At 38.7% G+C, this 13,148-nt stretch overlaps 1 protein-coding gene across 1 annotated transcript in view; it reads left to right on the top strand.

Moving 5' to 3' along the window:
* Positions 1 to 13,148, top strand: part of LOC134587264 (uncharacterized) — a 164,896-nt gene that overhangs the window by 43,554 nt on the left and 108,194 nt on the right. Inside the window, exons 9-15 of the mRNA XM_063443527.1 lie at positions 434 to 586; positions 1,615 to 1,716; positions 2,095 to 2,235; positions 2,333 to 2,436; positions 6,001 to 6,133; positions 7,675 to 7,881; positions 8,639 to 8,831. Of these exons, the coding sequence (XP_063299597.1) occupies positions 434 to 586; positions 1,615 to 1,716; positions 2,095 to 2,235; positions 2,333 to 2,436; positions 6,001 to 6,133; positions 7,675 to 7,881; positions 8,639 to 8,831 (1,033 nt within the window). The remainder of the gene's footprint in view (positions 1 to 433; positions 587 to 1,614; positions 1,717 to 2,094; positions 2,236 to 2,332; positions 2,437 to 6,000; positions 6,134 to 7,674; positions 7,882 to 8,638; positions 8,832 to 13,148) is intronic.

The following is a 13,148-nucleotide window of genomic DNA, read 5'->3' as shown; positions in this document are numbered from 1 at the left end:
AACATATGTGTCCTTTATCCTTCTCTATCCCCTATTTTGTTGTTTGGAATCTGAGTCTCTTATAGATGTCTCTGTGTTGTTGGTGTACATCCTACTCTAAAAATTATTTTTTTTCCCCCCTTAAGCTGTCAACATCTTCCCTCTCTCTATAGTTCTCTGTTCTTGTCAGTTTACTTGAGCAACGTTACCACTTTTCACGTAGAAATGTATAATTTATCTTTTCTACCTAGCTTCCCATAGCTTCACAATTTCATTCTTCTCAAAGAAGTATATGCTTTTACATACCTAGCTTTAGTTAGAGAAACCAGCCCACTGCATTTTCATGGCTGGACAGGAGACCATGGTTTGGTTTATTATGTTAGGTAACACATTTAACTTTTAATATTACAAGATGTTCACCTTATTATGATTATTTACTTCTTCCAAATTTTAGGTGGTCACCAAATTCAGAAATATATTTAGCAAGCAGCAGACCATGAGAACATTTCCTGTTTATGATTCTGGATTGGAATCGGTTGACAAATGGGGATTCCGAGGCCCAACTATGGCTTTAAAAAAGACTGCAAACTGGATTCCATTTGTAAAGGTATAAATAATGTTATTTGTCCATGCATGTATCCTACATTTATCAAAGCAATTATATATGTATCTACAAACTGTTTTTCTTGCTGTATGTCTTATCGGCTGGTGTGATAGCACAGTTTATATGTCTGAGAGAGTCCACACAGACTTTTATCCTTTTGAGGTCAATATGTGAAGCTACATAAGTCTGATGATAAAAACAGATTAATCAGCTGGAGATTTGATTAAAACCGCTGTAGAAAAATTGTCTAGTCAAAATTAATATGATTTTGAATACTGGGAGGCCCAATGTAATGGTAACAAGCCTAATTATGTAAAAATAATCAGTTCGGCAGGAAAGCTATTTATAGCTGAGCTTTTGTGCATCAGCTGCAACTTTATATCAGCCCAGGGGATAGTGGCGGACACATGAGTTGTTGCTTTACATTGGTTGACAATGACATTTAGCATAGCAATGGTAGCAACAAGTAAATAAAAGGACACTCCAATATATACTTTACCATTAAATCTTTATGTATTGATTTGTGGTGTGAAAGATCAGAACTACCATCATGAAACATTTCCAGAAGTTCCAAGGAGGAACTAAATTGATATCTAGTACCTATCCCTACTGTGTTGGAAAAAAAGAACTCTGAAGGCATCTGTGTGATATATTGAATCAAATACAATTATTTTTTATGGTTATTTTACATATTCAGAACTCTGATGTCTATCCAGTATTGGGGTTATTCACTAACCTGGAAATTTGCCATGAGACAATGGATTTAGGCTAAAGTATGCAAACCGGAAAAACCTCCAATACATATTTTCTTCCTGATGGACTATTGTTTCCATAAAATGTTCACTTACATTTCATATTCCCAATAATTCCTGGTTTATTCAATAAACCTCATATATGTATTTTTTTTCCTTACATTTTCTTTAGAAGATTTACTGATTATAGATCCCATTTTTGTTCTGCACGCTCATAATCTAAATATAGAATTTATGAACAATTTTAAATACACTGAATTGTTTCCATTTATGTTCTAGGTTAAACCCAGACCAGACCCGAGGCAGCAGAATTATTTAAGAAAATTAAAACAGCACAAAAAAGTGGATGAATTATTGCGTCTCCAGTCACAGTTTTTAGAAGTAAGTATGCTTTAATAGCAGGCTGTTTAACAGCCTCATGACATTTGGGCCTAAATCCCTCTGTCCCACTTTTCTATTATAATGTCCCTCTTTTCTAGGAGCTCCATAATGTTGGTGTGTATAACAGAGCTCTACAGAAATAATACTCCCTGTAATTTGTCTTTAAACTACAATAAATGTGTTTATTTTTATTTTTTTTTAATTCCTGGCTACACACACAAAATGAAAAGTGTCCTTTTGTGATCATTTGAAATGTTGGGAGGTTTGCAATCTGTCTCTATTTAACACCGTGCAGGCTAGTCCAGTTGATGGATGTCACCCGAGTTCTGACCTTCTATATACTTTACTTGATGTCCATTCATTTTTAATGTTCCCTAGATTTCAAATGCTGAGAAAGTAATGGAAACACTGCAGGAGCATGCAGCACGGGTACTGGAGCCTTCGCCTGTGCACGGAGTGACAGGCACCAGTAGCTATGAGATGTGGGTGAGAATATACTGCCCGCCAGACCTTTCACAGGTAAAGGACCATATAAATAAATATTGAAATATGGTATAATTTGGAAAGTCATTTGTTGGATCCATCCGCACAACCAAATCTGGACTCTATTTCTTAGGATATAGGTGAAAGCTTGTCACCGTGGCAGACTAGTGAAAAAAGTCCTGACACTGCAAATTCCAGCAAGCGCCCCATATCTTCTAGACAAAAGAAAGAAACCGGGTAAGTGGAGTGTTTTTGTAATTAATTCCTGCAAAAATTAAACACGTAGGCCTTGAATGAAAACATCTCTGTCATCCCAGACTTGCCTTTCTCTATTAGTTTCCTCTTTTCTTCCTCTTTCAGAATCAGTTCTTTTTTCTAACTTTCTCACTCATTTCTCTATAAAACCATAAGACAAAATAGGTCTTTAACTACTTTGTTTTATGTATTTTTCCTACACTTAGCAATCTTACAAAAGTGTGGAGCTTAAGGCAGGCTCCATTCTCTTTGTCAAGGAAAAATCTCCCACAATGCTAACCTTCTCATTCAGTCCACCTTCCATGTGCTCACAAGATCATTTTGACTTGATGCAGAGCGCGGCTTTACAAAGAGCATGCACAGGGTTAGGATCCCTTTTCATAATTGGGGCAGATGAATGCAGTCACGTTACCTCACTGCCAGTAGTTCGAAGTTGGCAGTGTCGTGAAGATTATAACATTATAGGTAAAGGGCATCAAATTGGAGGACTTTATCATGGATTGAGGAAAGTTAGGAGTAGCCGGACTAGGGGGATATTAAAAAAAGGATTTATCCGTGACAGCGTAACTTTAATATTTTTGGATCAAATGTTTTTTTAGTATTTAGTATTAGTATTTAGTATTTTTTTTGTATTTTTGAATATATTATTTATATATAATATATTTTTAATATTTTAATATTTTGAAGAAAAAATATCATATTAAATGTTCATCAAAAAATGTTAAATCATTTGATAAGCCTATCAATTAATATTCAATCAAGGCCATACTCAGTATGATCTTCTTGTTCGATAACAGAAAACATGTGAATTGTAGAAGATGTTGATCATCAGTCATTCATTGATTTCAGACTTGTGTTGATATTTAGCAGGATCTCTTAATCAGAGTGAAGTCAGATATTATGTCAAGTTGTGAATGACTCTGACTGATCAGTGTAAGGTGATTAATTGATAAATAGACTTTGAGACATATTTAGACCAGAGGCATGTGCACGTGGGAAGCTAAAGGAGGGATCAGCTTTCATGTAGTTACATTAAGTACATATGTAGTTTGTTGTTTAAGTGTTACACATGAACACATTGTTGATATTTAGTAATATGGTTTCACTAACTAACTACCGGCAACATAGCCACATTTAATTTGTAGCATGTCTGTTTCTAAACTCCCATTTTAGACAACTCTGAGATAAATGTGAATTAACACACTCATGGCTTGCTTTTAACTGTTTAACATGCCCTACAATGGAGTTTATTTGACTGATTGGAGAGGTTCAATAAAAATAAAAAATCAAGTATATGCCTTGATATAATATTAGCCTAACCTGTCTGGTAAGCATACTTTGCTTTCCTCATTTTACAAAAATTAAGACAAAATTTAACAAAAATAACCTTATTTTAGTCATCTAAACAAGATGTATAATTTATCATTTTTAAATGATTTGCAAAAAGTATTTTCCATTGTGGAATAAACATTGATATCATTATAGCTTAATCTTTCTTAACCCTGTCACACATTTTGTTAAAAATATATTATTGTAAAATATATTTGGAACATGGGGTATATAGCTAGCACATAAACATAAGGCAAATTGGCAATTTCATGTATGTATTGCTGTTCATTGATTGTAAAATATAATATTAAGTAAATATACACATTTTTAGTTAATTTTGTTCATCCCTTACATTGCAATTTATGAGTTCAATGATAATGTGGAATAATTTACACTGTTTCTAAAGCATAAACTTGGTGGCCCTTATGTGCTAAACACAGATACTCAAAATTAATGCATATACAGTAAGTACAGTTGTAGGTCTAAAACCAGGCATCTGTACTACATATTGTATACAGTGATCTGTGTGTGCCTATGGCGCTTCAAGTGCAATATAAAGGTGCAATAATTTCTTAGCAGCTTCAACACTTATATATTGATCCCTCAAGTCCACCAAACATACAAAGTGCAAGATAGGAGAATTATAAAGAGGGTGGTAAAACCAATCCACTTACAAAAACTCCTTAAAAGTGGAGCTCTGAAAAGTACTTACCCCCACAACCCAGGGGTATTTAAATGTCCCAAATGGAGATTACATATAAAATAAAAGTGAGAGAAAATATAATAGTCTAGTATATCATAAACCAATGGGTAGATCTCAAATAATAAAAAACAAACTCACAAATCAAGAGCCAAGTTAAGGACTGGCTCATATCTCAGGTGTCTTGGTGTGAGAGGGCATCGGTCAGCTATTTGGCTAGCAATATTGAATGGCTCTGCCACTACCCCAGTTGCCAGACATTTTCTTGAAGTAGGATATACCCTACCATCATTTTGTTTCATGGGTATAGACCATGTACCCCAGTCACCCCGTGGAGGTAATCGGGATAACCAACTTCTTAAGAGAGAGGCTTATTGGATTCACACATTGGGGACCCTGTCTCCACATGGACTCAATGAGAAGAACCCGTTATATTGTTTCATTCCGAGACGGTGAATGTATCATTTTTGTTGACTATATTGATTACATTGTAGAGTTTCTCATCAGTATCTCAGCATGATTCCACTTGGCCCTGAATGATGAATACGATCTGGATTCCTTGTAATCACATGTTTTCTTTATTTGTGTCTGGAGAATGCATAGTTTTGCACCCTTTAGTATAACCTTGATTAAGACGATCGGACATCTTTCTTGGTGGTTTATTGGGTTCTCCTATATGAGAGGTGGAGGAATGAGGTGTCCGTGTATATTGATCTTTTTTTCATACACTTGGTTTATATTATTATATACCAGCGGGCCCAGGTCTCTCTATCTGCACTTTCTGTGGCTTGTAAATAGTTCCTTATATATATATTCCTATATGTATGTATATTTTTCTGCATATATATGTGTAATTTAAGACCCATTCACTTAGTTCTACTCACCTGTAATTTACTCCTCTTGCAGGGGTTAATAGTATCACATTACGTTTTTTGAATCCGTACACGTCATGTGTGACATCACAGAACCTCGGTTTCAATTTTCACTCTCCAATCACACTTCACTAGATGTATATTTAAACGGTTGCTGCACTATGAAAAGTTGTCTTGATAAAAGTCCGCCTGGACTGAAACGTTGACTTGATATGCATTTATTTGCTTAAATAAATCACTTATTTGAATTTGAACTTAAGTCCTTTGAGTGCACTCTTTGTGGATTATATAGAGTGGCTGGAGTTTTGCACCGAGGCAAAAACCAAGACCGGTTAAATTGAGTGCGGGGAACCAGGATTTATATATATATATATATATTATATGTAAAATCAGCGATTTTAGCTTCAGTACAGCCATTCTGATTTTATTTGTTAAAAACTGGATTTTAGAAAAATACCCTTAGTATTTCCTTTTCTCTTCCTCTCTTTATGTCAGGTGGTAATTTTTGCCACCAGTCATTAAAACCACATGGTAAATAGTGCTTAGTTGCTCCTAATTTCTGTTTCTAAAACAACGCTTGTAACGATGGGCGGGTGTTGTACATCTTCATTCAGAGTCCATCACTTTAATTTCTCTTTGGAACAGGTACAACTATCAAAGCGCTTTGCAGATACTGGGATTAGAGGAGGCAGAAGATAATAGGAATGATCCTGTAATGATGAAAGGAGCGTACTTGTCTCTTCTCTATCTGCGTCATTTGAGAATACGAGAATTGCAGGTAATTGAAGTTCTAATAGTAAAATAGTTATTAAAATGATAAAAGGGACATAGGCCCCAATTTTATATTCTTGGATAAGATTTTCAAATGTTTAAATATTTTTAGATTTTAGAAAAATATTTGCATACTGTAATATTTTTATATTGTTTATATTAGTATATTTTTGCATATAAGATGTACCTTTTTAAAAAATATATTTTAAAATATCCAAAAATATTAAATTGCAGCCATAGTGAGAGAAACAGCTCAAAACAGGCGTTTTTAAACACCAAAACGTCATGTTCTGCCGCTTTGTACTAAAATGTAATTTCTTTACCCACCATTGTGACATGTTAAAAGAGGTAAACTGGCTATTGCTAGAACCCCGACGCACCCTTCATCTTTCCAGCCTTGTGTTTAAGAGCTTTTCTGGGAAGCTCCCATCCTACCTGAGTAGAATGCTCTCCCCAGTTGTTCCCACCTCCTATAACCTCCGATCCATTACCAGCAGGATATTTAGCATACCACAATACAAAAATAAAGTGTCTCAATCCTCATTATCCTACAGAGCAATAAGTAATTACATTTTATGCGATCTTCATTTTTACTATACTAACAATGTTATGACACTACAGATTAACTTTTAACAAGTGTAATACTCCCATGTAAACATTCATTTTCTATATAATGATTGCTGATGGGAAAGGACAATCACCTCCACTGACAGGGTATTTCACTAATTGTTGAATTAAGTCAGAATTCAATATGAGCATTTTCATGCTATTAAACAATATCTGGATGTTGCAGAGAAGGCTCCCAATGAGCCGGAATATAGTCTAGATTTCAGCCAAGCCAAATGCTGCTGGATGACGCATATACGACGTAGATTTTTAAAATCCTGTCCAAGATGCTTCAAAACTAGGAGCAGATTTTTAAATTCAGAACTATTTGCCTGACCGCAGCACTGCCCCGTCCCTTTCACCACCCCTGAATAGAGAGTGGTACCTATTAAATTTTGAGAGATTGGTGGAAGGGCATCCTAACGTCTCCTCCTGCCCCCACAAATGGTCAACACCCCCAAAATTTGTGCCACCCAGCATTGGTGGCTAGGGGTCCCCAAGTCCCTACCCACCTTCCCTCCTAATACAATACCCCACCCTCCTTCCCCAAACAAATAATAGTTAGATAGTGAGGGGTGATCCAGTAATCTCTGGAAAAATCCCTCATATCCCAACACTGACATAACACAACACTGTTTAATAGCTATGCTCCCACCTGGCAAACCTCCCTTATACCAATTTAGGGACTACACTGACTCTCCATTGGCTTATTTTTAATTATTTTAAAAAAAATGTACGTGGTGTCTGGCATCACATGGTTGACCTTCCCACTGCTAAGGGTTTTTAATTATTTGTTTGCTGGATGCCAGTGCAGCCAGTGGGCAAATAGTATTTTAAATTATCATTCACTTGGTTTGTGGAAACCCATGTACTTTAAAAAATCCTAGGAATTTTTAAAATTGAGTGCCTTACTTGACCTATTGATGGTGTGTTCTATTTCAGCGGACCTGCCTTGGTTTCCTAAACTATTTCCGATCTATTCAGAGAACTTTAACCATCGATACTTGCTGTCTCACTGGAAATGGTACCAGCCTGGCATCCATCGCTGGGGAAGAAGCCCCCTGGGTCAGTGCTGCTCAGGGTGGTTCGGGCATGCCAGGGGGTCTTGGATCTCATCATTATGTTCATCATACCCCAGCAGATTTCAAGGTATTCCTTAGAGCTGTATTAAGCTGTGCCATGTAATAAAGAACATTGTTATTATCATTAGGGATTATTGTTTGATGGTTCCATGTAAAATTATACTTATTTTATGCTTCTCTTTACTCCTCTGTATTCTCTCTTACTTGTAATTCTGAAATAATACCAATTCCCTCTGCGAAGGGTTAAACACATATTTACATTATTATGATATTATTACGGAGATATATTATTATTCTCGGGATAAAATCTTCATTTTGATTATCTTCTAGTTGTAGGAAAAGTTCTAATCTCTGTAAATTTGTTTTGTGAAAATACAATATGAGCTTTATAACAGTTGTTTTGACTAACTAGGTAACATGCATAAAAAAAAATATGTCCATCATATCATTAATCCAATCACTTTGCTATGGCTGGTCCAGGAAAGGAATACAATGACGAAGAATAAAACCACACCGCAACTTTTGTACCTCTTTTCAGTTGTGCTTAGAAGATGATACATTAATCAGATTCATTCTGTATATTTGGTTATATGTGATCTGCAAATATCCCAACTAGTCCCACAATTTGCCATTAACCTCTCATGCTCTGGTGGATGAATTATTTTATATCATCCGTGACATTTCTCTTTGATACCCAAAGCAAGGGCACATTTATTACTTAATTAATTGGGCTGCAAGATGAAAGTATTTATGTTTAATTCATGGGCTTTCCTACTTTTCAAAAACTTCCATTCTCCAAATGTTCAGAGTTCATTTTCTTATAGGTGCAGAGTTCGCAATTCATGGAGTTTTCTGAGATGGAGAATCATGATGACTTTTACTCAGTAGAGGATGGAATTATTCACACTCAAGATCAGAGAGGGGCATTTGTTATGTATGATATTGCTCTACAAGATTTGAAGGATATAGAAGAGCAGCTACTGCTAATGACCACTCACGTCGTTGAGAACGATAAAAGTAAGCTGTATGAACCCAGATGATTGGATCATAGGGATATTTGTATTCATTGGTAGAATTACATGCATTAAGACTTTTTTCACAATAGATGGCTAGTAACTAGCAATGACAGTAAACACAGATTTAGAATCACGCTCTGGTCTGGCCACAAGGAGTGATATATGTACAGTGGCAGGTATAATGCTAATTTGAGGGCTCATTTCTACAGCTCTGGGCTTTTCTGTTAGTGTTATGTGGTGGCTGAATGTTGTGTATGTGTGTAGAAGACTGATAGATGTAAGCAAGGTTGAGTGTGTGTGTGTGTGTGTTGGATGCTGAGTATTGTGTGTGTAGTGACTGCATTTTGTGTGTGGAGGTGAGTCTGATTGTAAGAGTTGTGTGTGTGAGGTAGGCGGTGTTGTGTGGTGTCTGAGTGTTGGGGAGGTTTTTTCATTTCTCCCCCTCCAGCTTACCTTTTGGTAGAAGGTAGGTTTTCCCTGTTTGTCCAATAGAGGATTGTCAGGATCGGAACAGGGATCCAACACGCAGAGTACAAAGAGTGGAAAGGTACGTATACCGGGCCTTAGAATGGCCGGACTAACGTACCGAGAGTAAAGAATAGTCAGAGGCAAGCCGAGGTCGAGGGAACGAGAAGACAGATAAGCGAGAGACAAGCCGGGTCAAGGGATAACAGAGAAACAGGGTAGTACAACGAGCCGAGTCAAAACCAATAGAGCAAACTAGAATACCAGAGCACTGAGTGACTAGACAAGCTAGAACCACGACAGGGCAATGAGCTGAAGTAAGGAGTAAGCTTAAATACCCTGGTTCTGGATGGAAATCACGCCTCTGACAAGTACCGATTGGATATCGGACACTTGAGTGACAGATTGCTCGTGCTAGCGTCATGACGTCACGTATTGAGCGTCCTGCTAGAAAAGGACGTGGATTCCTCGCGGCCGGTGTTTAAGTGACTGGATGAACCGCGAGGAACGGAGGAGACAGCTCGCCTGGACGGATACACCACCAAGTCTCTACCTCCCTTAGAGGTAGAGGCCTCAGGTACCCTGACAGTACCCCCCCTCTCAGATACGCCCACCGGGCGGAATGAACCGGGGCGAGATGGGAAGCGAAGGTGAAATGCTCTGCGAAGGCGAGAGGCATGGACGTCCTCCTGAGGTACCCAACTCCTCTCCTCAGGACCATATCCCCTCCAGTTGACCAGATATTGCAATTTACCCCTTGAAATTCTGGAGTCAATGATGGAGCTGACCTCGTACTCCTCCCGACCCTCCACCTGAACAGGACGAGGCGAGGAGACCTTAGAGGAGAATTTGTTGCAAATGAGGGGTTTCAACAAGGAGACATGAAAAGAGTTAGGAATGCGTAAGGCAGGTGGCAGAGCAAGGCGATACGCAACCGGATTGATACGAGTGAGAACCCTGTAAGGACCTATGTAACGAGGAGCAAATTTCATGGACGGAACTTTTAGGCGAATATTCTTGGTACTCAACCATACCCTATCCCCAGGAACAAAAACAGGAGCCGCTCTTCTATGTTTATCAGCGTGTTTCTTGAACAGCGAGGAACTATGTAATAGAATTTGTCGAGTCTGATCCCATAATTTCTTCAGGTTGGCGACATGATCATCAACCGACGGTATCCCCTGAGACGAGGAAACCGAAGGAAAAATCGAAGGATGAAAGCCATAGTTCATGAAGAAAGGGCTAGAGCGAGTTGAATCGCAAACAAGGTTATTGTGTGCGAACTCCGCCCAAGGAATTAGACCGACCCAATCGTCCTGGTGTTCGGAAACAAAGCAACGCAGATACTGTTCGATCTTTTGATTAGTACGTTCAGCAGCTCCGTTAGACTGAGGGTGATAGGCAGAGGAAAAGTTCAATTTGATGCCCATTTGAGAACAAAAGGATCTCCAGAAACGTGAGACAAATTGAGAACCTCTATCAGAAACAATCTCTGAAGGGATCCCATGTAGGCGAAAAACTTCTCTCGCAAAAATCTCCGCCAATTCAGGGGAAGTCGGAAGTTTAGGTAATGGCACGAAATGGGCCATCTTGGTAAATCTATCCACCACCGTGAGAATAACAGTCTGTCTTTTGGAAGCAGGCAAATCAACGATAAAGTCAATGGACAAACAGGACCAAGGTTTCTCAGGAATGTCCAAGGGGTGTAACAGGCCACATGGAGATGCATGAGATAGTTTAGTCTTGGCACAAGTCTCACAAGCTGCGACGAACTCCTCAATGTCCTTACGAAGTGAAGGCCACCAGAAATCCTTGGATATCAGAGAGTACGTCTTGCGAATACCAGGATGACCAGCTATTTTACTTTCATGAAAACATTGTAAGAGCTCCAGTTGAAGTTCAGGGGGAACAAAGTTTCTTCCCTCAGGAGTGTTTCCGGGAGCTAGATGTTGTGACTTCAAGATCTGGTCAAGTAGCGGGGAATGAATTTTGAGACTGGTATTAGCAATAATATTGCATTTGGGTACAATGGAAGACAAAAGTGGTTCGACTGAAGCAGAGGGTTCATATTGGCGAGATAGCGCATCGGCTTTAGAATTCTTTGACCCAGGTCTGTAAGTCAGAACGTAATTGAAATGGGTAAGAAACAACGACCAACGAGCCTGCCTGGAGGACAGACGCTTGGCCTCTCCGATATAAGACAAGTTTTTGTGGTCTGTCAGGATGGTAACAGGATGTAATGTACCTTCCAATAAATGTCTCCATTCTTTCAAAGCCTTGATAACCGCTAGTAATTCTCTGTCACCAATGTCATACCTGCTTTCAGTACCGGTCAATTTTTTAGAGAAAAATCCACATGGATGTAATGGTTTATCAACACCCAACCTTTGAGATAGAACAGCACCTAAACCAGTCTCTGATGCGTCTACCTCGAGCAAAAATGGCAGAGAAGTGTCAGGGTGAACTAAAATTGGAGCGGAAGCGAAAAGCTCCTTGAGAGTCTTGAACGCAAGGAGAGCTTCAGTAGTCCAATTCTTAGTGTCAGCCCCCTGTTTGGTCATGTTAGTGATAGGTGCAATAATGGAAGAATAGCCCTTAATAAAGCGCCTATAATAATTGGAAAAACCAATAAATCTCTGTATGGCTTTAAGACCTGTGGGCAAAGGCCACTCTAGAATGGATTGGAGCTTATCCGGATCCATCTTAAATCCCTCCCCAGAGATCACATAGCCGAGAAAGGTTACCTGGGTTTGATCAAAGCTACATTTCTCCAACTTGCAGTACAAGCCATGCTGGAGAAGCTTGTGCAAAACCCTCCTGACTTGTTTGTGATGAATCTCAATGTCACTAGAATGAATGAGTATATCATCTAGGTATACAATGACGCACTCTTGCTGAAATTCCCTAAGAACCTCATTAATCAGATCTTGGAATACTGCTGGTGCATTGCATAACCCAAAAGGCATGACAGTATATTCATAGTGGCCATATCGAGTATTGAATGCCGTCATCCACTCATGTCCCTGCTGGATTCTCACCAAGTTATATGCCCCTCTGAGGTCTAACTTGGTGAAAATTGTAGAGCCCTTCAAACGATCGAAGAGTTCGGTGATCAAGGGAATCGGGTAGGCATTTTTAATGGTTATCTTATTCAAGCCTCGATAATCAATACAAGGTCTCAAAGAACCATCTTTCTTTTTAACAAAAATAAATCCAGCCCCGGCAGGAGAGGAGGACCTCCTGATGAATCCCTTGTCTAAATTCTCGTGAATATATTCCTCTAGGACTGAATTCTCCTTTATAGATAATGGGTATACATGACCTCTGGGAGGCATGGTACCAGGGAGTAGGTTAATTTTGCAATCAAAGGACCTGTGTGGGGGTAAGGTATCGGCTTTCTTTTTGTCAAATACTGCCTTTAAATCTAGATACTGAGGCGGAATTTGTGTCTCTGTAGGGTTGTCAGAGGTATTCGATGTATTAGTTAATCCAAGAGGTAAGACCTTCCGCAAGCATTTTTCTTGACAATTCTCTCCCCACGAAACTATCTCCCCTGATTCCCAATTAATAATAGGGTTGTGTCTCCTCAGCCAGGAGTACCCCAGAACTATGGGAATAGACGGAGAAGAAATGAGCATCAAGGATATATCCTCTTTATGCAGGATGCCAACAGTCAAGTTAATCGGTATGGTCTCATGAAAAATAACAGGCTCAAGTAACGGTCTACCATCGATGGCCTCAACAGCCAGAGGTGTCTCTTTTAACTGGGATGGAATAGCATGCTTGGCAGCAAAATCCTGATCTATAAAGCTCTCAGCAGCTCCAGAATCGATTAGTGCCATAGTCTTAACTA

The sequence above is a fragment of the Pelobates fuscus genome, chromosome 2, assembly GCF_036172605.1.
Source record: "Pelobates fuscus isolate aPelFus1 chromosome 2, aPelFus1.pri, whole genome shotgun sequence".
NCBI classification, from domain to species: domain Eukaryota; kingdom Metazoa; phylum Chordata; class Amphibia; order Anura; family Pelobatidae; genus Pelobates; species Pelobates fuscus.
This window is presented reverse-complemented; position numbering and strand designations above follow the sequence as displayed.